At 37.2% G+C, this 26,815-nt stretch overlaps 1 protein-coding gene across 1 annotated transcript in view; it reads left to right on the forward strand.

Moving 5' to 3' along the window:
- Positions 1-20,380, forward strand: part of LOC149564501 (uncharacterized) — a 50,179-nt gene extending 29,799 nt beyond the window's left edge. The window contains exons 5-7 of the mRNA XM_089818044.1: positions 19,116-19,264; positions 19,427-19,558; positions 19,773-20,380. Of these exons, the coding sequence (XP_089674170.1) occupies positions 19,116-19,264; positions 19,427-19,558; positions 19,773-19,962 (471 nt within the window). The 3' untranslated portion in view covers positions 19,963-20,380. The remainder of the gene's footprint in view (positions 1-19,115; positions 19,265-19,426; positions 19,559-19,772) is intronic.
- The last annotated feature ends 6,435 nt before the right edge of the window (positions 20,381-26,815 follow it).

Genomic DNA, 26,815 nt, shown 5'->3' on the forward strand with positions numbered 1-26,815 from the left:
CTAGCATATCAAAGAAATACAATTACTTATTCATATTCATAGAAAGACAATTATAATAGTAATGTTTATGTGAATGAGATTAATGGTTACAATCAGTTAAACGGAAATTTCATAACTAACAATTGATAGCATCATCAATAAATCTAAATAAAGAATTTGAGTTTACATACCCTAAATTCCAAAACTGGAATCGGCCTAAGGCAACATCTACAAAATCCAGGTTAATCCACATATACCACTTGGGGCACAAATAGATATACCACTATATCGTAATGACAAATACCATTTAGGGCATCAAATATCACTGTATCATTGTAATGTCCCCGCTTTTGGCAAGTCTGTGCACTTGATGGAGTTAGCTTAGCATAGCGACCCTTGTGAGTTGACAGGGTGTTTTGGGGGTCCTAGTTGTGGATTTACTATTTTTAGTAGGTCTATTTTTGGTAGTTGCTATTTTGGCAGTGTAGTGGGTGGCTTTAACAGTTGGTCATCACCTGTAGTAAATAAAGTTAATAATTGTGTGAGCTCTTATTTATTCATTAATTATTAAGTTGCATTATTATAGTAATGTTTATATTATTATAATAATGACATTAAGTGATATTTTTAAAAAGTGTGTTGGAAAGTTTCTAGTGTTGAGTTTTTTTGGAAAACTTACACAATTTCTAAAGTGGAGTTTTTAAGGAAACTTTGGCCAACGGAAGAGTATAAAATGAGAGCTCATTTCATTGGGAAAAGCACGCTTGAAAAATGTATTTGCTTTTTGTGCATTTGTGGCTTTCCTAATTTCTAACCTATGAGCCCTTACTGAAGTATAAGGGTCTCGTTTGAGAAGTTCTTGGCAATTGTGCTGAAGTATACAATTGGCCAACTCTCTCCTACTTTATCTTCTGTATCTAGGGAGAAGAATAATCTTGTTGATTATACTGAAATTATTGTGCATTTGGTTGAGGGTTTTAAGAAGTTTTTGAGAATTTTGAGAGTTGCATTAGCAAATTGTGTTGTTATATAGCATTGCATATCTCCTATTGTCCATCCTGTATCTTTGGAGATTGGCTTTTGTGAGACGTGACTGATTTGTGAAGGAGTTTATTGTGCATTTGGTTGAGGGTTTTAAGAAGTTTCTGAGAATTTTGAGAGTTGCATTAGCAAATTGTGTTGTTATATTGCATTGCATATCTCCTATCGTCCATCCCGTATCTTTGGAGATTGGCTTTTGTGAGACGTGACTGATTTGTGAAGGAGTTTGTGAATTTCCAGCATACCTACGATTCATATGAGGCTCACGTGGGTTTCTTGCAAGCAACCATTCATCATGTGTGCAGCGTTTGGCATTTTCCAGAATTGTCATAGCAATTTCTAAGCTCCACGTGGTAACCAAGAGGCGTTGTGTTCATGCTTAGCCAGCTGCGATTTGTTTCTGGCATTGACGTGAGCACTTGGGAGCTGAATTTGGGTTTAGTGCTGCACTTTGTGGGATTATTACTGCCCAGCTCCACCCAACGTTCAATAATTGAGCTGTCAATCAGTTATTCAGCCCTGAGGTTAGTGGTTTAAGGTTGCAGATCAGGTTTTCGGGGTCATGATTATATGCACATTTCAAGTCATTTCCATCTAGAGACTGCAAATTGATAGAAGGATAAAGCTGACTTCAATTTGGATTGCGATTCTGATATTATGGCCAATCATTGACATTATCAAATCAGGTTCTTCTTATATCTTGCACATGGTTTGACAATAAGTGTATGCTAGAATTTTATTGTTGCTATTGGGTAGTGTAACTACAATTTTCATCATTATCCTTGTTGAGTGTAAGTTTGCAACCCCAGGGGTTTGAATAATAAATTAGAAGTTGATATTTATCAAGTTGAATTACAAATATAATTTCAGTATTTGGCTTGACTATGGTAGCATGACAATTCACATCTTCAATGTCATTAACAGTGGTTATGAGGCTGCTATACAGGTGTTTGATAGAATGTCTAACCATTAAATATTAAAGAAATTGGTGTTATAAAGTTATAGTTGGCAAAGGGTTTTTTACAGTGGTAGCAGAGCGGTTTCTTGCCAGCATGTAGGAATTGGACTCAATTATTATTTTGTTTGGTGTTGACTTTGAAAATTTTCAGATTGATTTTGTAATTTGGTTACTGGCATTATGGATGTTGATAGAAGATTCATTCTAGGTAGATATAATACTCGCGGAGGGCATACTTCTTTGCCTAGGGATGCAGTGGTAATGAGGGTAAGTGTGTGCGATGATATATCTACGACTACTTCTGTGATAAATGAACCATGTAGTGAGACACTTAGTAGTAGTACCGTAGATGTTCAGGTGTGTACTATCTGACGATGATCACTCACCTAAGTGGAATTGGGCTCAATTTACACCATCTGCAAATACAATCCAGTTTCCTATAGTGGTAGTTGGTGATGTTTCTATATTTGGTAATTCTGATGAGGACAGGGGCATTGTGGATATAATGGAGGTGAGTGAAATTGTTGAGAGCAACAAAGAACTACATACTGCACCTAGTTCTCTTGTGGCTTCATCTTTTACAAGTGTTACTAGAGATGATCAAGATTCTAGTGAGGTATATTTTATGGGGAGTCCATACTTCTTCAGATTTGTGCAGAGATTGTTTGTACCTAAGTCCGATGATTGGCTAAGTGATTGGGTTAGTGTAGAGGACATACTGGGACCTTCTATGGGTTTGACTACAGGGGACACTTTGGCACAAGTGTTCTGTGTTATATTGCAATTCATGTTATTGGTTCTGTTCATGGTATTGGTATTCAGTTGGTTTGGTGAGGATAGGGACAACACTTGCTTCTTATGGGATCCCGTAGAGGTTTTTCTATGATGCTAGATTGCTTGAGGACAAGCAATATTGGGGAGGGCCGTTTTTGGAAAGTCTGTTCACTTGATGGAATTAGCTCATCATAGCGACCCTTGTGAGCTGACAGGGTGTTTTGGGGGGTCCCAGTTGTGGATTTACTATTTTTAGTAGGTCTATATTTGGCAGTGCAGTGGGTGGCTTGAGCAGTTTGTCGTTGTCGACAATAAATAGTGTATCAGGATGTATCCCATTAGTGTATCAGGATGTATTTTGTTAGTGTATCAGGATGTATCTCGTTAGTGTATCAGGATGCATTCCGTCTGTATCAGGATGCATACCGTCTGTATCAGGATGCACACCGTCTGTATCAAGATGTATGTCGTCGGTATCGGCTGACAGGGTGTGTATTGGGAATGTTCTCGTCGGTATCGGGAAGGTTCTATTATTATAGCCGACATGTTGTATGTGGCCGATGGATACCTTCGGGAAGGTTCCTTGGGTAGTATTTATATCCCCCTTCCGGACCATTGTAATCATCTCAGATCATCAAGCATAATGTAATGTTTTGTTATATGCGAATAAAGGAAGAAGTTCTACTATTTCCATTTATTGTCTGTGTGCATCAATCAATTAATCTATGCGGTAAACATTTGGCGCCGTTGCCCGATGGACCTAGAAAGGCAGGAGAATGAAGAGTAATGCCGAATTCGCTGAACAAGAATGAGAACAAGCTGAAGGACAAGGACGAAATATGCACAACACACGTAGATCTAATTTTGGCGCAACAAGCCAAATGCAGAAGGAGGTTCCAGAAGATTGCTGCTGACAGACGCAGAAGCGCGAAAGCATTGTTGGAGGAGATGCGACAGTGGGTAGAATTGGTGGAAGAGGCATGGGAGGAGTTTTTGAATTGGTGTTCGCCGAGGGAAGACAATCCAGACAGAAGAGAATCGACTCGCACGGCTCGAAGTACTGAAGGAGCAAGAGCGTGGAGTGAACTCTTCGTCCGTGATACACTTCTAGAAGGAATAGATTCGCTTAACGGAGACCCTTCTTCACCAAACAACACAGCGGCCGAGATACCAAGTGTGAGCGTCAGGATACCAAGCGTGAGTGTCGAGATACCAAACGTTGGGATGGCAGGACCAAAGGAGAAGTTACCTAAATTTGATGGTGATGGAGCAGCTGATCCCATCTGACACTGTAAATCTTGTGAAACGATTTGGAGGGCCAATGGCATAATGGATACAAACGAATGGATGAGCTAATTTTCGGCAACCCTACGAGGGGTGGCAATTGATTGGTTTACTGATACCAATCCACAAAAGTTAAATAGTTGGGATAACATTAAAAAGGAGTTTATCACAGAATTTCAACTCTTGTGCGACGATAATGAAATTGTAGCAGAGATATTCAATACTAAGCAGGGGAAGAATGAAACAGTCCGAGTCTTCGCAAGGAAGTTGAAGGACTTGATCAATAAGATGGAGAATAAGCCGGTTGATGGGTTACAGAAAAGATGGTTCATTGAAGGCCTTCACCCGAAGCTGCGAAAGAAGATGAAGATCGTGCCACCATCGACATACACTGAAGCGTACAACCGAGCAATGAACCTAGAAAGTGAGTAGAAGACCAAGAAGAAGAAGAAGAATAGTTGATTCGATTTAGATGACGACGCGTCTTCAGGAGAAGATAGCAGCGATGATGAGGGCAGCAACAAGAAGGTCCGTGCCCTTCAGAAGGACATGATTCAGATGATGAAGGAATTCAAGAACATGAACAAGGAGACTAAGGGCAGTGAGCTATGGTGCACGGAGTGCAAGAAAGAAGGCCATATGAAGGGATCTTGCCCGAAAGATCAATTTTGTGAGATTTGCCAGATTATAGGACACTCGGTAAAGGAATGCGCTTTCAACCTGAAAACAAGAACACTGCAACAAGTGTTCCTGACACAGGAAGCGTCCGCGTCTGGAGGGAGCGGGAACAATAGTACGGAGGGTGCCATGTTGGGAGGATACAAAAATAATTGGCGCGGTCAAAACAACAACAACAATAGCGGCAACAACAATAATGACGGGAGGAGTCGAATTTAGTATGATGTGAATGGTCGGTCGATAGTCCAATGCCGCGCATGCAATTTGTGGGGTCACTTCGCCCGAGAGTGCACAATAGCGAACACACCGAAGGTGCTATGCCGATGGTGTGGACTTGGTGATCATGACAATGGTAAGTGCCCGAAGTTTGGAGTAAACTTGATTACCGTTGGGACAAATGAGGAAGAAGTTCTGGCAATCACTCGGAAGCAGGCGAAGCTATACCTCGATCTGACGGAGGAAAAGAAGAGACTGGAGGAAGCACGGGCAGAGATCCAGAGAGCAACGCAGGCAGAAACAACACACTTGCAAGACACGCGTGGTACCTCCGTACAAAACTGCGCAGAACAGAACATCGTACAACAAATATTGCAAGCCGAGGTACCTGTTAGGATAAATGATCTATTATTCACTATGCCTCATCTTCGCACGACACTCACGAATATAGTTCTGATTGCTAAGCAACCAATAGAGCAAGAAAAGGAGAAACAAGGGGGCACAAGTGAGGAAGACCCGATGCTGTTAGCTCTTTCATCTGGATGCTATCCGGTGGTTGTCAAAATGGGCATTCTCGAGACTGTGCTAACGGACACAATCGTGGACGGAGGGTCCAGTGTCAATGTGCTACCAGAGGATACCTGGAAAAAGTTGGGACAGTCGACATTGTGGCACCTACCTTCCAGCTGCTAACAGTTGACCAACATGGAATCAAGCCATTGGGAATCTTGACAGCCCAATCAGTGATGATTGGAACATAGTCGTTCCTGTTGGATTTTGTTGTGATCCCACTGAAGCGAAAAGGATACGATGCCATTCTAGGCCGGGGGTGGCTGATACAAGCCAAGGCGAAACATGATTGGAAGAAAAATACTTTATCACTTGAAAGCAAAGGGCGGAAATACGTCATTGATCTACACACACAAATGGTAGGTGAGGAGGCAGCGTCGTCAGATTCTGAAGGTGAAGGTGGAGAGGATGACGAGGGGAAGAAGAGAATGGAACGTGATGAAGAGGGAGTATTGAGACTGGAAGGAGGGTCGAGTGAGGACAATTTGGACTCGTTGAATGCCTTTTTTCACTAGCAGACGGAGGATTACGAGCTTTTTTCGAGCTGTAATATGTTAAGGGTCGACGAAGATAAGAAAGAAGGAAATAAATGTTCGAAGGAATATAGAGAAGGGGAAGAAGGAAAGGCGGTTACGGCTGAAGCTGAAGGGGAGAACATACAGTATGAACCTAGAAGAAGGAAAGATTCCACTGTATGACCGCACAGAAAGAAAGTGTTACGTCGAACTACAGATATAGCAGAAAGGTGCCGGCAGCAAGGAAGACATCATTCGGTCTGCACAAGAAACAAAGAGGAAGGGTTCAATAAAAGTTGCAGCAGTACGGAGTGGAGGTGTTATTGACGGCCATAAGGGGCAGCTGACGGAGTCCATGGTACCGAGCTTTGGGAACATATTGGGCGATATGGAAAACCGGTTGGAGAGATCGTGTACCTTAAATAAACTTGATGAGTGACGATTGCAGGCACGAGGGGCCACGGAGGTGACATAGAACAAGCACAAAGCATGGCATGATAGACACTAGAAATTGAACAAGTTCCAACTAGGACAGTTGGTGTTGAAGTATGACGAACGGAACGAGATCAAACCAGGCAAGTTTCAAGTGAAATGGGTCGAGCCGTACCAGATTCGGGAAGTGAGTGATAACGGAGCAATAAAACTATGGATGCTAGACAGAAAGGAAGTGGCCGACGCAGTGAATAGGTCGAAGTTGAATGTCTACCATGAAAGAAGTAACGCACCTCTGTGGACGAACTGCTGAGAAAAGAATGACTATAAATACTATATATATGTAAATACTGTACAAAGTTATTCAAAAAAAAAAAGAGGGGAAAGGAAAAGCACCGTACGGTCAATTGACTGTACGGTTTTATGAAGGAGCAACAAACACCGTACGGTGGAAAGGTTGCATCACTGTACGGTAGCATACTTATACCATCGTACGGCTTGGAATTGGAAAATAAATCCCGTACGGCTTCCATTCTGTCAAACAAGTCATTTGTTCCTGAAGCATTGAAGGCATTCATCACCGTACAGACACAGTTGGAGTACAAATTGACACCGTACGGTGTTTCTAGTCAGTCACCGTACGGCTCCAAGTTGTGACACCGTACAGTCCCAATATATCACCGTACGACATGGTGTTTGCATAGTATTCCAAGTTATGCTACCATACGGCATGAAGGTGTTATTGTACGACATTTCCTAAGGCAAGCATGTATCGTACGACATTCCAGGACAATCAGCATTCACCGTACGACATGATCCCTTCATGTTTCGAGCAAGACAAGGCATATCGCCATACGGCCTTCAACAGGCTATAATGCCGTACGACCTCAACTATAGGCACCATAGTGTGCATTGCTAGCGGCGTACGGTGTTAGAAGTTAAAACACAGGACTAAGCGTACGATGGTCATGGGTTTCAAAGGCTGAAGTACGGTGTTCAGTAAGGAAGAAATGAAGAGGAAGTGAAGCATATGACATTATAGAGTCCTCTAGGAAGACGGTACGGCCATGGCAGAAGCAATCCATTACGTAGCTGTACATTGGCAGCGAGGTTGTAAGACCACCTTATAGATCCAGAAGAAGGGTGATAGGAGGGTTTCTTTTAAAAAAAAAAGTCGACAAATCATGAATGTTCAGAATGAGTATCGGATAATGCCAAAGGGAAGGGGAAGCATTAATGGTTGCCAGAAAGAGTGTGGGATCAGAAGAAATTGCAAAAATAGTGTGTTCCATGCATTTTTGTGTGGGTTTCAGAGTGCTAATTTAGTCTTGGCGGCGAGGGCGCTGCCCCTCTACCCCTAGACCCCTAGTCGTTGCGGATATCAGTCGTGGGAAGTATGACCAGTGGATGGGACCTAGAGCTGTTACAGGCATGGAGTGTCTGTGTAATAGTGGTGGAGAGAACAACAGAGCAAGCCTTTCGAGAAGGGTGATACGCTTTGAGGTACTTGGAGTAGGTGTTGGCCATGAAGCTGTCTTGGTGGATGCATGGAGAGTTCGGGAGGAGTTGATCATCCAGTTGAAGGCAGTATAGTGACACCTGGCTCAGTGGACCCAGAGTTGGAAGCAGGAAAAGTGGCACAGGTGGCTATCAAGGTCAATTTGACTAAGGAGACGGTGGCTACAGATGCAATGAGGGTTGGAGACCAATTTAGTTCAGGCACAAAACGAATGTGAAAGTGATGTGCTAGAAGCAGATCCATCTTGTTGTGGTTAGTTGTTGAGTTTTGTTGTGTGGTCATCGGGAGATGACTTTTCTTTTTGGGGGGGATGATGTCGACAGTAAATAGTGTATCAGGATGCAATCCATTAGTGTATCAAGATGTATCCCATTAGTGTATCAAGATGTATTCTGTTAGTGTATCAAGATGTATCTCGTTAATGTATCAGGATGCATTCCGTTTGTATTGGGATGTATGTTGTTGGTATCGGCCGACAGGGTGTGTATTGGGAATGTTCTTGTCAGTATCGAGAAGGTTCTATTATTGTAGCCGACATGTTGTATGTAGCTGACGGATACTTTCGGGAAGGTTCCTCGGATAGTATTTATATTCCCCTTTGGGACTGTTGTAATCATTTTAGATCATCAAGCATAATGTAATGTTTTGTTATATGCAAATAAAGGAAGAAGTTCTGCTATTTCCATCTATTGTTTGTGTGCATCAATCAATTAATCTATGCGGTAAACAGTCGTCACTTGTAGTAAATAAAGTTAATAATTGCATGAGCTCTTATTTATTCATTAATTATTATATTGCATTATTATAGTAAAGTTTATATTATTATAATAATGACATTAAGTGATATTTCTAAAAAGTGCGTAATAAAGTTGTTAGTGTTGAGTTTTTTTGGGAAACTTCCACAATTTTTAAAGTGGAGTTTTTTAGGAAACTTTGGCCAACAGAGGATTATAAATGAGAGCTCATTTCATTGGGAAAAGCACGCTTGAAAAATATATTTGCTTTTTGTGCCTTTGTGGCTTTCCTGATTTATGACCTGTGAGCCCTTGCTGAAATATAAGGGTCTCGTTTGAGAAGTTCTTGGCAATTGTGCTGAAGTATACAATTGGCCAACTCTCTCCTACTGTATCTTCTGTATTTAGGGAGAAGAATAATCTTGTTGATTATACTGAAATTATTGTTCGTTTGACTAAGAGTTTTAAGAAGTTTTTGACAATTTTGAGAATTGGATTAGCAAATTGTGTTGTTATATAGCATTGCATATCTCCTACTATCCATCCCGTATCTTTGGAGATTGACTTATGTGAGACGTGACTGATTTGTGAATTTCCAGCATACCTGCGATTCATATGAGGCTCCTGTGGGTTTCTTGCAAGCAACCATTCATCATGTGTGCAGCGTTTGGCATTTTCCAGAATTGTCATAGCAATTTCTAAGCTCCAGGTGGTAACCAAGAGGCGTTGTGTTCATCCTTAACCACTCGTGATATGTTTCTGGCATTGACGTGAGGATTTGGGAGCTGAATTTGGGTTTAGCGCTGCACTTTGTGGGATTATTACTGCCCAGCTCCACCCAACGTTCAACAATTGAGTTGTCAATCAGTTATTCAGCCCTGCGGTTAGTGGCTTAAGGTTGCAGATCAGGCTTACGGGGTAATGATTACATGCAATTGCAATTCCTTTCCATCTAGAGGCTGGGAATTGATAGAAGGATGACGCTGACTTCAATCTGGATTGCAATTCTGATATTATGGCCAATCATTGACATTATCAAATCAGGTTCTTCTTATATCTTGCACATGGTTTGCCAATAAGTGTATGCCAGAATTGTATTGTTGCCAATGGGTAGTGTAATTACAGTTTTCATCATTATCTTTGTTGATTGTAAGTCTGCAACTCGAGTTTGAATAATAAATTGTAAGTTGATATTTATCAAGTTGAATTATAAATATCATTTCAGTATTTGGCTCAACTATGGTGGCATGACAAGTTCACATCTAGCTATGTCATTAATAGTTGTTATGAGGCTGCTATACAAGTGTTTGATAGAATGTCTAACTATTAAATATTAAAGAAATTGGTGCTATAAAGTTATAGCCGACAAAGGGTTTTTACAATCATCCCTTTTCTTTCTATTGCTAACTATGGCAATAATATATAGTTAGAAGATACATTCATATTCATTATTCACATAAATGAAAGACAAAAGTAACCACCATCAAAGAAGCCTATCTAATGCATACATATACATTTCATGCTCAATTGGAAGATCAACTGATCTAACCAGTGACCAATTACATTGACAAGAAAAGTTGATTTCATTTAAGGGAATAGCTGATTCAATGTTATAAATCAATCTATCATATCTTCAACTTATAACTTCAAATATCATAAAAGTAAAATACTTGTTACCAACAAATGTTGAATGCATAACTTATCTTTGTCTTGTGCATTTGTTAGCATCTTGTCATGGGCTTAACCTCCCAACCGCAGATCCTTAATTATCCCCACACAATATCATCTGAGAAAGGCCCTCCCTACTCAAAAATAGACATGGAACACTTTGTCCAACCACTGAGCATCTTGGTACTTAATTCCACCACTCGACTTGACAACTGAGTATACTTGGACAATCGTGCAATCTTCTAGGATGCACCCAAGGCTAGTGAAGTCATGTGCATGGGTGAAGAGGAGAGGAATCTTGCAAGGAAGAACAAGCTATGATCAAATTCTCAATTGCTTGAACATCTTAAAAGAAATTGTTAAAATCAAAGTATAGTTTCCTTGAATACCTTTCTGATTCTTACTACAACTAGTATACAACAAATATCAATGAATAAATCAGAGTATCATAATATAGGATTCAAATTCTCACAAGATTACTTCATGCATAATATAGTAAAGAACATGTTATGGGGACTATGATCCACTCCTATGTAGTTATCATGCAAGATCATAAATAAAAGAAAAGAATCAGAGCTTATGCTTTTCGGGTTCCACTACTATGATGACTTGTGGTTGCAGACCATGGCAATTGTAGGTTGTATTAAAGAACCATTATTTGATTGATAAGATTAGAACTTGTTACCAATAGCAATAGATAATTATCTGAAATGAAAAGAAGCATGGAAGAGGAAATCTCTATGGTCGATTAATGACTTGTAAAATAATATTGATCAGCTCTTGTGGAGATAGTTCTTGGCTACACTTCATCCATGTCACTGTTGCTCAATCCAAAGTGCAAATAGAGAAGGAGAAGAAGAATAGGGAATGAGTTTAGGAAGGAAAACACTGAACTTCTTGTTTTGAGATGCCACTTGATAATAATATGATTTGTTATGTGCTTGGCCACTTGTAGTCGTGAGATTTTATAGTTTCACAAAGCTTGGTTTCAAGGAATATCGGTTTCAAGAAGGTTTTGAAAATTCAAATATTTAAAAGATGAATGCCAACTTGAAGATGGCCACCTCTCATCAAGAGGAGTTATCAAGATTATATTTCCATGGTTTAAAAACAAAATGAAACATTATATATATATATATATATATATATATATAAAATTAAATATATATTATGTCATCATGCTATTGTGCTATATCTACAGTTGTACCTATATATACACATATCTATATACGTGTGCGATTTAGAGAGTACATATACTTATTATATCTTCTCTATATATGCACGCACACACACACACACACGCACACACACACATATATAATTCATAGATATCATCAGAATATCATGGTGACATCATATATATATGTGAAATTCATAACGTTGATCACTTCCGAGGTCTCAAAGCAAGAGAGAGGTAATAGTTCTTATCGTGATATTAAATGTTTAATATTTCTCTTGTTATAAAAATTGACCAAGTAGCTCATGCTATTGCCCAATGTACACTCTTGCTTGCCTAGTCGTTTAGCCATGGTGGGTCAAGACTTGTACCTATTTGCCTAGTGATGGTGGTACCCTTGTGCCCAATTCTTTTTTGACAATGCTTCCATCCCTTGATGTGTTTTTGCAAGGAATTTCTCCACAATTATATCATATTCCTCAATATAATAACAATTACCATAACAAGTTATTAATCATAAACTATCATAATGGCTAACCGCCATTTCACTTCCCATGAATTCATGATGAATAATCAACTTTCTAAGATAACATTAAAATAACATAATAACGGTTAACTAGCATGCTAACTTCATATGAAATTATAATGATTAAACATCTTGACAAGTAGGAGATAATTTCCACAAGAAGTCAAATTGTGATATTGCTATCAGGATTTAACTGTGTGATTTTGAGTCAAAATCATTGACCTATGTTTCATGAGCAGTGATTCAACATGAGAATAAATGGAACACTTAACACTCATTGGATCTAGGTGATGCTCACAGGGGTGAAGCACTAGGACTTCCACTCATGTTGAATCACTACTCATGAAACATGGGTCAACAAGTTTGACTCAAAATCACACAGTTAAATCTGGATAGCAATATTACAATTAACCATCTTACCATTTCGCATTATTGTAACTAATTTTACTTGTCAACTAGTTGACTTCACATGAAACCTCAACGGCTATATGAACATTTCAAATGGAGCCAAAATTGGGATGTAACAATATATATCAATATACATTGTGTATATTCATATATATACATATTAACCTTATGTCATTATAGTGTTCTTATTTGTAAAACTAATTACTATCCATAATGGTCTGGTTATCATTCCAAGTATAATTTGTATTTTTGATCTGCATTTTGATCAATATTGATTAAAGCACTATCATTTATATTATAAGTATCTATACATTATCGATAAAGAGAAAAATTGCATTGATTAAGTATCAGATTTGAATCTGATTAAGCCTTGTAATTCTACCAATAACTAGCAGGCATGAGATAATATGTTATTTGTTTGAATGGTGCATACACTTTACCGATTATTAAGGAATACAATTATTGATGGAGAGACCCGTCTCTCCACATGGAGAGACATCCACCGATATGTCTTGTCAAACATATATAAATATTCAAGTGCAGATTGGATCATGACAAGTACTGAAATCCATAAGTGCAAGTCATAAGCATTCAATTTATATATCCAGAAATTTGTTCCACAGTCTGAAATAACTGAAGCATTATCAGATCAAGAATATTTATGTCAAGAAATATTATTGCATTCCCATGCTGATTGTGATCTGCAACAAATCATTACTCAACATGGATATTGTTCAAGATATAGAAAATTAAAAGATGTATATATATTCTAATATGCAATAGATCTAATCTACATTAACAACTTCCATGATCAAACTAAAACACTAGCAAGATCTATCCTATCTCAGGAAGGAATTCATACATGAAACTGCTTTCATACACCTTTGTAAAAACTTTGAAACTGCAAGATACTGAACCTATACCTTATTTGCTCCTTGAGATTGAATATGAAACCACTGAAAATGATGAAAGCTGCCTTCTAGATCTTGATGAAAGGATCAACACCCTTAGCTGCCTAATGGACCTACAGATTGCTGAGAAATAAATGCCTAAAGTGAAGAAACCTCAAACTTTCACCTAGTTTATTTAAACTCAATCTCTTATCAATAGAGACTTCCCTCCAAAGCACATGCATGCGGAAGAGCCAAAGTCAAGAGAATATGAGTGAGCACTTTTCAGGAAGGCACAAGGCATTTGAATCTTTGGAGTTGCTAAAATACCTACACAAAGGATAAAGTGTTACATATAAACATGATATATGGATTGTAGGGTTTTTGACCAAACCTCACCTTTGAGATTTTTCAAGCCTCTGTCTCAAGTCTTAGAACCTCAAAAATATGTTTCAATGACTACTCCCACCAACTGTTGAAATAGGTTAAAGACTCCAAATATTATACCTATGGTTTGAGTGGTTCTTCCTCTCTTGGCCACCTATGAAGAGAATAGCTTACCACTTGCTTCTTGGTAAATTTTCAATTCAGCCTCAATGAGGTCTCTCACCTGTTTGGGATGTCATCCTTTGAATACATGTAGTGAGGTCCTCCATGACCTTTCCAATGGGGTTCAAGTAGAAATCTAAGAAGATAAATATGAGGATTGAGGAAGTATCCTTTTGTATGTATGAGTTGGTGGAGCTGATTGTTCCACCTCTTTTCAGTAATTTCCCATATGGGATCAAATTTGAGTCTGTCCCCCTTTGAGTAATTTTTGATAGACTCCTTGGCATATCCATGACCTCATAAAGATACCCCATTAGATTTTAATCCCCATCTACCAAGTGGAGAACTCTAACCAAGGGCTTAAACACCTACAATTGAAAAATACAAAAAGATTAATCATTAAAATTAGAAATTAATACTGAAAGACTTAAATACAAAAATAAATAAATATTCAAGTTTTGAGTTTACCTTCATAATTTATTTGTCTTTTTGTGCAAATGGGTTGTCGAACACAATGCATGCAACACCCTCTCCTTTAGGCTTCTTTGAAAAACTTGAGTCTAGCCATGCTTGACTCACCAACATCTGCTTCAAAGCTGCCAATGAACCAAGAATGCTTTGCAATGTTACGACAATCGCTGCAACTCGATCAAGTGCAGAACCCAAGGATGACTGTATTTTGTGATCCTTCTTACATCATTTACAATTAGTGTAACCCAATCTAGTTTGCCTATGCCCTCCAAAAAGTGCTCAATGGCATGTGCTGCACAAGTTGTCTAAAAAATGTCTGTTCTTAGTGGAGAATTCAACTAGCTGCCACATATGTTACTGCATAATTATTTATAATAAGCATCGCATAAATGGCTATAATATGCATCACATTTTTAACTCTCACCTGAAATAATAACTTGCTCCAACATTAGATTCAAAGTTTCATTTGGTTTCACCTTGTTGGAGGCATCCACCGATTTCAAGAAAACCACATTATTCTTGCAAACCTCTAAAATGTTAGTGATATGAGTTTTGCCATCCATCTACCCATCGGAAATAATAGTGCAGCCATTTATTTTCCATTGCTTTCTTCCCTCTTCTGCCACTTCTCTTGCACTATCAATTGCATTTGTGAGCAACGTTTTAGTACAAAGTGAAGTTAAATTTAAGTACACTATTTTGATTAAAAAATAACTGATATGCAACAAAAATTAGTAATTAGTATAAAATTCAAAAGAACAAAGATTTAGTATGAATTTTGAAAATCAGAACTCAACGTAAGTTATGAAAAGTAAAAGTATAACATTTAAAATTATAACAATTGGACTAACCGCCCACTAAAGTCTTACCTAAGAAGTTGCCTTGTATCCTTTTTACGAAGTACTCGATATTGATTGTTCACCAGATTGAAAGGGATGTTGTTGACGTTTCAAAAATCAGCACAAGCACGTGTAATGCTCACGCACCTCCTTATTCCACCCAGTTGCCCTTAATGATGGTTGTGCTCTTGATTCCGCAAACAGAATAATCACTTATAGATTGTGGCATTGATGGTGTTGCTCGACTTGAAATAGCAAAAGTGGTTGCCAAGGTGGTGGTGGATTTGCAGATATGTGGGCCACAAAGAAAGCTCACACATCCTCAAGTGCTGCTGCTTCTTCAAGGGTGACCGTTACATCTTGAGATTCAGCTATGGATGCTCTCATGACTAGTTTTGCCCTCTCGCTTTGCAGGTTAGTCTGGGGCCCAAGACAACCTCTAGGATCATGTTTGATGATGTCTGCTGGGTGATTTCAACGTTTGATGTTCCAATTCAATGTTATGTTCAAGAAATTACTCTTTTACATATTTATATCTTATATTTCAATACTAGCATTTTAAGTACCATATATATGGTATATAAACCACCCCCCCAGGGCAGTGCAACTATGCAGTTTCCCATTATAAATCAACTTGCACAGACAAAGTTTAGCTGCATGTTAATATTTTAATTAATTTTTTTTTCTCAAACTAAATTCACAAATAAAACTTGAAAACATAAACAAAAATAAGTATTAGGGTTCAAAGTCATTGAAAAATTGTCAAAAAGTGGTGTTAAATCTTTCTCATTGGACTCTAAATTAATTTAAAGTGCTTAAGAAAGGCCATTATTGAGTTTTTATAAACCTAGATGCAACAAAAAAAGGATAAAATGATTTAAAGACAAGAAAAAAAAACTAGAAATTGTACTTGGGAATCCTATATGCTTCAAAATCCATTAAAATGTGAGTCAAATTGACTAAAATTTGTTGCAAATGACCTTGGAGAAGCTTGGGAGGCTGTTTTTTTCTCTTGGGTAGCAAAATAAAGAACAAAAAATGAATTAGAAGTCACTTTGGCCCCTTGTTTTGATGCAGTTGAGCTTTTCACATGGACTGAGTTTTCTGAAAACCTTGTTAGAAACTCAGTGAGCTTTTTTAGGAGTTGCACAAATACTCGCCAAGTATTTTATATCTGAGTAGAGTATTTTATCTATGAGTACAAAAGAATCATTTGTGAAGGATTCCCCAATGCCTTTAGAGATGCTTGCAATTTAGCTACTATTCTGAGAAAGGCCTTCGCTTTCTCACTACTATGCATTTTTATGCAATGGAGTTGGTTTTGGGGGTGGAGAATCTTTATTCCGAGTCTCTGTCTCATTGTTTTGGGTTGATTCTGTGCATCTTTTTCACTCATGGCAGTTTGAATAAGGGACGGACCTTACCTGAAACACCACACACTGTGATGAGTTGGACGTCTTGGTTGGTCTTGCCACATTTATATTGTGTCAGTGTCTGAGGCATGTATTTGACAGTATCATTTAGAATTGTAGACTGGGTATTTGACATTTGTTTACTTAGCAATTTAGATTCAGTAAGAACTAATCTGTGACACTCGTAGGCACCATTTGAGAATAAAAGAATCAGAACTATTTTTTTTGAGCGATAATGTTCAGTACAAAAGAGAATTTTTTTTATCAAGCAATATTATCTTTGAATGAGGAAGTTAAAATGTTTGCAAAACACTCAACTTTCCTCAACCACTGACAAATTCTTCACATATTTTGAGCAGCATTGTCTTCTACATCTGCCTCATAACATGGTTTGAGCTTTTTCTTCTCATGATTTGTGTGATAGCAAGCGTACAATCAGGTAATCCTATAGTCCATTTGAGACCTGGTGATTAAGGTCCAATGGTGCTGTTTCTCAGAGGAATTTTCAGAGGGCACAATATAATCATATTTTGAATTGTCATTATGTGGCATACCTTTTCGTGAGGTTGAATTATATGGCCCATGAATCATGTTGTGGTTGTTTACAAATTCTGTGGCCTTGAGAAAATCAGGTAACAATTCTATATAAAGTGTCTTAGGTTTGCTTGACTCCTCAGAAGCAATTCAACAAATGATATACCATGTCACTTTGTCCCCTAATGTGATGAGTAGGGGGGCAGTATTCAGAATGAAAAATAAACAATTGACCTTGCTGGGTCTGTAGAGCCTTGCTCTTGGAGGACAAAGTTCATTTAGCAGTACCTCTTTTTGGTTCTGTAGTTTGATTTTCCAAGCTTTGTTCAGCACAACACAGGTGGCATTGTTTTCCTGAAAATTTGGAAACGTTCACCCCTTCTGAAATCATCCCATTTGATGGCATGGTCTCATCTAATGTACTGGCAAACTTATGAACCGTGCACTTGGCAATTTCCTTACCAGTCTGTTTATATTTCCCAGATGGTTCATAGCAAAATTATTGAAAAGTCAAACAGAGGCTGTATTTTTTGCTTTCCTCTGCCATCACCGTTTATATTCACATTCGTTTTATATTTCCATTCTTAGCTTTCTTGTGTTCTGCTGCAACCTTTCCAGAAACTCCTATTTTCAATAATACACTCGAATGCAAAACAATTATGAAATGGACAAATCTTTTCCGGATAGTGTTGGTGCCAGACAAAGCTTGCAGAGTCCATGCTGGAGTTCTCACCTGTCACTTTTATTGGATTTTGAAATACTTTCACTGAATTGATTATTGGTATTGGAAATTACACAAATGCAATGCTAAAACCTTGTACCGGTGCTCTCTGGTTTTTTTCTGGTTGCAGGTGCTGGTGTGCAGATGTGTTCTGGTTCTCCATGGGTGTGCCTAGGAAGCGCATCGTGGGACTGTGGGTGCTCTTGGGATGCACTGAAGAGAATCCAGAGAGCATCCACAGTCCCAGATGTGCTTCCTAGGAGCACCCTAAGAGCATCTGGACGCATCCAGACAGCACCCGTGCATATGAAGGCCTTGACGCCCAAAGTCACTTAAGTGACTATTTTGCATGTGTTTAATTCAATTTTTTAATTTTTTTTTGCTCCTTTTTATTTCAATTTGTATATTTGTCACCTTGTGTTTGTGAAGTTTGAAGTTGAAGTGTTATGCTGTGGAATGGTTTTTTTGGTATATTTCTTGCATTTCTTTTCATACACACTCACACATATTAACTTTATATATGTATATATGTGTGTGTATAGACGCACCCAAACACATCCAAAATCTAGAAAAAAATCCGCCTGCACCCCCATCAGCATCAGAACCAGAATCAGTTAACTTAGCCTAAACCAGTTCAGCATTTTATCGAAACTCTTTGTAACAACCTTTGCTATATAGGATATGTAGTGCATTATTCTAGAATAAGTAATACTATATATATAATATTTATTTATATAATGTTTAGATAATTTTGATTTAAAAATTCAATTTAAAGTAAATATTTTCAATTTTATTGGCTTTAAGGAAATCATATAGGTAACCAGAAATGCGAGGATTTTAGAGCCCCATATTGTGGCCCTCCATGCTGTTTGTTTAACGAATGCTTGATGTTGCAAGTTTTATTCTTGGTCTTAAGTACTGCAAAATATACGTCAATGTTTTCTGTCTGATCAGAATTGCTTTTCCACTTTTTAGGTTTGATCTTATTGGTTTCTATATATCATTGTCTGTTAATGTTATAAGAATCTTTTCTTGTCGAGCCATACCTGTTGGTTTGATTTTATTTATGTGCAAGTTGATCACTGATACCATTTAGTTACCACCCCGTGTAATGCAAGGTGGTGATTATTGGCAAGGTACACTGGGAATGACTATTAACAAACATACAGACATAATCAGGTTTGCTCATCTAAATTATCCTGTGCTTTATCTGTATGCAGAGGGGAAAAATAAAGCCAGTTCACATTGTGGATCTGCCAGGTCATTCAAGGCTGAGACCCAAGTTGGATGAATTTTTACCTCAGGCTGCTGGAATTGTGTTCCTTGTTGATGCTTTGGATTTCCTGCCAAACAGTCGAGCCACTGCTGAGTACTGCATTAATCTTTGCTTGTAGATTTTGTTTCTTTTATATACGATTGAGATATTTATTGGTTTGTTGACAATAAAATACAGTTGTGTTTCAGAACTATAGAGCTGATTGATGTATTAGCTGCCTTTCATAACCTAATACCTTCTAGCTGTTCGTTCAAGGTATCTCTATGATGTCCTGACGAAGGCCCTTGTCGTGAAGAACAAAATTCCAGTTCTTATAGTCTGCAACAAAGTGGACAAAGTCACAGCCCACTCGATGGATTTCATAAGAAAGCAATTGGAGAAGGAAATGTATGTTTTAACTCTTTTGAGATTGAGCTAAATATTTTACTTGATACAAGATCTCTTCCTTTTTAGAGTAATAAATTCAATCTTTTAGCCGTTGGCTGTTAATTAATGATTTCAGAGTTCCATTAGTTGATATATAGCCTAATCTGAGCCAGTATCTAAATTCGGATCATTTGAGTCTTTGAGCTACAATTTTGACGTGATAATCATTTTTCAGAGACAAATTGCGTGCTTCAAGGACTGGTATATCAGATGCAGATATTGCAAACGAAGTCACCTTAGGTGTCCCAGGGCAGCCGTTTACATTCTCTCAGTGTATCAACAAAGTCACGGTGACTGAAGCATCTGCTATATCTGGAAAAATATCTGATGTTGAGCACTTTATCAGGGAACGGGTATTACCTTGATATACCTGAATTCTTACTGATTTACAGTTCACTAGAAGAGATTTGTTACTGCAGCATGGTCCTCTGCATCCTATCAGCTTTTAATTCACCGGGTCACTCATGTTATATTCCTGTGATGGCCAAGTTATGCACTTTCCAGCCTAATGGTGCAGAATTTTTGAGAAAAATAGTCAGCGATGTTAAGCAATACGTTTTGTGTTATTGGTTAATGTTTTGTAATACCTCCTCAGGTTCTTGACTTCCGAAATGGCCATAATAGAGTCATTAGATTCAGGAGTTTTCAAATTTTTTGTGCTGCATAGCTCGATTTTCAGTTCTCTGGGTGTGGTTTTTAATATAAATGAACAATACGTCGAGTGCAAACAATATGGATTCATACTAACATGTTAATGAGAAGCGACAAATATCAATTTACGAATTGTAAAGGCATAACAAAAGATGGTTCAGTAAATATTTGATATTTATATGTAACTTGTAGAATGGACAGAGAAATTAGTACTGCATAGTGAAGACCCATTGGGAAGTGTGAGCAAAATGCTTTAGTAAAATGACATTAGCGAGTGAAACAAATATCGGAGTATTTAACACCATAGGATACAAAAGAAAATAACATAGAAGTAAACTGATTATATGCAGTTTTGTTCGTTCAAAGCTTGCACTTCGGCCATTGATTTACATCCTTCCGATAACGTAACCTAACATAAACCAAAAAGTGTACAGAGCACATAAAGTATGCCAACGACCCAATGAGTAATCCTTGGGCAATATTTAATTTTTAACAAAAACAGATTTCATTGAAGGTCGATTGCTTGCATGCATCTTTGAGAAATCTCTTTTGAGAGGAATTCTGTATACATTATGAAAGAAAATTTGTTCGCATTTCAGCCATTTGGATTGATTATCTTAATCAATGGCACGAGAAGGTGTTTCAACCTTTTAGATGACAAAATACCAATTTAACAGTTGTTAGTATTGTTCTCTAAATAATTTAATCAGAACATGCCTGCTCTTTTTAATATTGATTTGAATAGCATTGGGAATTAGGATTCAACATAAATAACAAGATTTAAGGATTTGTAACCGCATATTTATTTGAAAATCATTTTTATCTCCTCTCCATCGTGTTGTATTTCATTAGCTCTTATTTGGGCCCACCTTTCCTTTTCGATATCCATACCTCTCTACCTTGGCCTACCCATCCATCTCTCTTTATTTTTAATCTCCTCTCTCTCTCTCTCTTCGATTTCAATCTTAATATACTAACTACAATTTAATGGACATAACTCTAGACCCAATTCAACTAAAATGGTACACTAAAGCTTATCTTAGAATGGTAATTATACAATTGAGTTATAACATCAATCATAATTGAAGTAATGAACAAATGAAATAATTTTCTAAGACTTAATAAGAGAAATATTTTCATTCCTGCACCATTAAAAAATGATGCTTAAAATCTTGAATGCTTTGAACATATTCATAAAATAAATAAGTTGGTACTTTGAAAATATAATCATAAAATCTTAAAAAATAAAATTATTTGATAATAATTCTATTGACTTATAAGAATCTTTAATAATTTAATTTGAATCAAATAAAAACATCAAGTAATAAAAACATCAAGTAATTTGTATAAGGAACATATAGAGCTAATAGCTGAATAATTAGATAGAAGTTAAATTACTTTATTCATATTTTAGATAAAGACAATCTTTTTTCTTACATTGATTTTATATAGCCTTCACTATTAAATTTGAAACACTTAGTAGGCACAAAATGAGACATCGACATATTTGAAAGTGTTAAGAAAAATCAAAGCATTTTATTTAAGATTTAAATCCAATCATACCATTATTTTCAACATAGAATCCTTGAAGTATACAAATCTAATAATTACAATTAATCGAGAGACATTTTATAAAAGATGACGGAGATGAATTATGCCACTCAATTGAGTGCAACATCGAGGTAAATCTATAACATTTTGAAAGCTATGTTTAGTCAATGTTTTTTTTCCCATTCATAGTCCTATTTCTGTTTTAGAATGAAAAAATAGGCAGAACTCAAGGTGGAGCTCAACAATAGAAGGCTTGAGAGCGGTCCTTATATTTTATCTCCTTCGTAGCTTGCTTACTGCCCAAGCCCACACAAATTTCATTTTCAACCAATTCAACGCGTTGACCCGACAATTGTTTGGGAATGCTTCAGTGTAGTCCAATTCCATATCCCTTAATGATTGAATCAAATTCACTATGTGCTGTGCTTTCTATCCACATCTTGTGCATATGAAAGATTTGAATTTGACTTCATGTTTTAGCACAACTTTTGTGTTTAGTATTCTTCCTTCTACTTCACAATATGAGTTTCGACTAGCGTTTATAATGACGCCTCATAGATCCCAAAGAGATTTTTACCAGGTCCCTGCGTTGGCTTGATTAGGAATTTATTAGCTATGGGAAATGCCTTTAAGCATCTCTTTGTAGTCGAGTTCAATTTCAAAAAACTTTGAATTTACTGATATCAACGACAATCATGTTGGTGTAAATCTCAATGACAACCAATTCCAAGATTTGGATCTCAAAAGGGGACAAAATATTCAAGTTTGGATCAATTGTGACAATCTTAAAAACAAGGTCAAAGTAACCATTGGGGAAGTTGGTCTTGATTGCCCACATAAACCATTGTTATATATGAGAAATATATTCCTATCCAACATTGTAGAAGAAGAAATATACATTGGTCTCTTAGTAGCTACTACATTCCTTTTTGAATAGAATTACATCCTAGCCTGGAGTTTCACTACAGACGAAATCGCTTGGCCCTTGAATACATCTACTCTCCCATCCTCTATACACATAAAATCCAAGTGCTCCAACTCCAAACTGATAACTAGTATTAGTACTTGTTCTATGCAACGTGATCGTTTATTGTATCCAGCGTGACTCGAAGATCGACAGTTTCCTGACACCGCTTTCCATTTCTACAAAAGAATGATTCACCTTTCAGCGTCTAAAAATGCCAGATTGTCACAACAATCCGATGGCAAGGCTAATAGGTATAAGCCTATCAGCTTAATTAGGGGATCTCCAACATATTTTCTCTTATGTTTATTAAGTAGTGCCACCTCGACTTAATAACCAGACTTCCACGTAAGTCTCGGTGAGACAACCTTCTGTTTTGCCCATTTTTACTCATGAACATGGTCTATTCACAAAAAACACTCTTACGTTAATCTCAGAAAATTTCCGTGCTCAATTCTCATTGTTCTAATTCATGTGTACCTTTCTTTCAATCTCTTTATTATCATATGATGGATAATATAATTTATCTATATTCCCAACTAGGGAATACATAGTGTAGGGAGTCCAAGCCAACCACCAACCATATTTGATAGTATAATCCTCATGCTTGCAATAACCTTGCATACACAGACACTTACCTCCAAGATTAGTCAGTTGTATCTTGTCATAAGCTATGATACACATTATAATATTTGTCAAAGATATTGTCATAAAATAATTATTACTTGTCAGATGACACGTACATATCAATAATCCTAGACCTTCTAGGTAGAAGGCCTATTTCCTTAAGTGAGTCTCCATGTCACTTTACTAGTAGGATGACAAGTTAGCTTTGCATCTCCCATAAGACGGAAAAATAACATCTATAAATAAAATTGTATAGTAGGCTAAGAGTTGTCAAAGTTAGGAATTGGAATGTTTGAGACACTAATCCTAATAGAATCAATATACACAATTACCATCTTGCTACACACAAAGATCTATTGGAATACCCGCAAGGGGCAAATTCATTTAGACTTTATCTTTTCATTTTGTAGGGTTTCTACTTGAACTTGGTTTATAGGTGAAACAAGAAAGAATATGTGCAATCTAGGACATTGTGATGTTTTTACATAGTGATGCAAATGACAAGACAATATGAAAAATTGAAGGCATTTTGAGTATAATATGATCCTATCACTACGAATGCCACAACTTTAAGTATTTTTTTCACAAACCAACTCATTAATCTTCTATATTTACAAGCCTTTTATAGTCTTCTAATTGTCATTCCTTGTATTGGATTCAATTTCTATCAATTGAGATAGTTGCAATTTGTTACTTTTCCCCTGTTTTGTAGGTTGATTCTTGTCATTTTTCTTTTGAAACATTGATAAATTATGATTCAATAAAGTTTTCTAAATAATATTGATAATTTTCTTAAAATTTGAGTGCAAGATGTCCCCACTATTGTTGGCACCACCTAAGCCTCCCTAGTCATCTAGGGCACCCCTTTGTCATAGGTCTACTCCTAGAACTTTTGAATTCACGTAGTACCATTTTTTCCTAAGATTTGTATATTCCCCAAAATCATACCAAACTTCTACACACATTTCTTTTTTCTTTTTAAATCTATTTTCATCAACCTAATCTATTTGCATGTTATATTGTCAAGCTATTGCATAAAATTGGTTATTGGATAGATTCTATATGTTTAAACATTGTATTCCAATGTGCCTTATTTTTAGATCTTTGATTATTGTAATATTATACCCAAGAAAAAATAAAACCTAATTTATAATCATATATTAGAGTTAGAGGGTAGTTTCTTTTTTTCACCCTCATGACATGGGTTTTCATTCTTTTTCTAGATCGCAAATATGTATTTTATTGATTCAAAAAGGACTAATTACAAAGCCACTTACAATGGCAGATTTTGCTTTCTTGCCTCCCAAAACCTAATGAATGCAAACAATATTTTTCTAAAAACAACCCAGAAAGCACATAGTGCTAGCAAGAAACAACACGAAGAGACAACATCACATCTCGGGAACCATTAACTTATACTACAACATCACATCTCGGGAACCATTAACTTATACTATCCCATATGGGCATTGCCGTAATAGACTAGACACTAGATATCAAAGGAACCAATCCGTTGCCTCCTCCTTTGAGAAATTAGAAATGGACGAGCCTCTGAAGCATCACCACCACCGCTAGTCACACCGCCACCCTTTCAGATAACACCATGACTTGACCATTTGGATGGAATATGCAGTCAAGGGACATGATTACCATCAATCCCTAGAGGGGTCGTTGACTTCATCAACGTGCGCTCCACCTTTCTCCTCTTAGCTTCCAATTCCAACCTCTCCATTACCATTTTATACAGAAAACCTAAAATAGTCTCTTACTCCTTTCGAACATCCACCATTTGCACCACCATTAGACTTGAGGAAGTCCAAATGACTAGGGGTTGCATTTCCCCAACTTGATACCTTACTAAATGCAAATCAGAAAAAATCTTGCATTATACAACGCACGCTGCCGGCTTACCTTAGAATGTAAAGGTCATATAAAAAAGTACTTCCCTTGCCTCCAAATCCATACAGTTGCTCGATGTCGGATCATTATAATGACAAATAAATGATTTAAAAAAAAAAAAATAACCGTCCGCTATGAAATCCTTACATCCCAAGAATCTAAAGGCCTAAAAAAGATCAAATTTATCCACAGACAACCGATTCACCCTGACACTAGCTAATTTGTTTGCAATTGTGCTGACCTCCCAAAGAACATGGGAGACCTGAAAGTCTGCAAATTCCTTTAGAAGAGCACAAATCCTTCTACCGTGCTTATTGAGATACAAAGTATCCTTCTCCCCTTCCGCGATGCCATCCACAATAAGTTGTGAATCACCTTCTAGATGAATTCTTTGAACTTCCAACTTTTTGGCCACCACGATAGCCCCAGCCACCACCAAACATTCCACTTCGTTATTTATACCATCTGCCAACCATTTGGCATCTAGAGCAAGGATACTCCCATTCTCTCACAAGCCACAAAATTGGACCTCGAAAGACTACCTGGTTACCCTTAAAGGTGCCATCAAAATTAGTCTTAATCCACCCCTTGTCTAACGAATGCCACATTGGTCTATCTACACCATCCTTCATAGATTTAACCATCTGAGGCCCATTGACGAACAATATGGACTTTCATTCTTTTCTAATTGACCTCTATATTTTCATTCTCTATAATTAGCTTCATACACTAGGGTTAATTATGACGTATGGTCATTACATTCTCCAATTTCTTAAATCAAATTTACAATGATATTATGCACCCAAAGTCACGAGAGCATATACTTCAAAGACATATAATGGTTTGTTAGTTTGATTATTTTTAGAGTAACCTTGGGTTTGGTTTTCAATTTAATTTTGAATCATTGCCTTTGACTCTCCCAAAATGAAAAATCTTCGAATTGTATATCCTGCAAAGTTGCCCTAAGTCAGTCCTAGCCCTTAGCCAATTTTTGGTTGATCAAAGTCTATTAATTTGACAGGTCTTGAACGTTTGAAACATGTTGTACCCTGGAACCTATTTGAACTTTTGAACATTTTCGAACCATCTCAACCATTTTGAACTCGGTTCAAACTAGTTTGGAATTGTGAAAGTAGTTCTTGCAAAAAAAGTGGTGGTACCCAGAAGGAACACATGGCAGTAGCATCTGAAGTTGGACATGGCGAATACCAAGGTGGGCCCTTGACACGTCATCTAGTGATATAAGTAGTGAAAAGGGTGATATGGAAATAAGAGATAAGGTAATCATGAGAAAGTGTGACTTGTACAATATCATTAAATGTTGAGTGTGCATAGTCAAGTACACGGCGTAAGGTGCAGAAATCTAAGGAAGGTAATCATTTGTAAGAATAATGATGATTAAGTCAGAGGTGAAAAGTGACAATACATCTATTTATAGCAATTTACCTTGAGCAGTCTCATTGTAGGATACTTTCAAATGAAAAAATCTTTCCAAATCCCACCCTCCTAATTTGCTCATTAGGTTT

The sequence above is a fragment of the Cupressus sempervirens genome, chromosome 3, assembly GCF_028749045.1.
Source record: "Cupressus sempervirens isolate cs-2001-9-10 chromosome 3, ASM2874904v1, whole genome shotgun sequence".
NCBI lineage: Eukaryota > Viridiplantae > Streptophyta > Pinopsida > Cupressales > Cupressaceae > Cupressus > Cupressus sempervirens.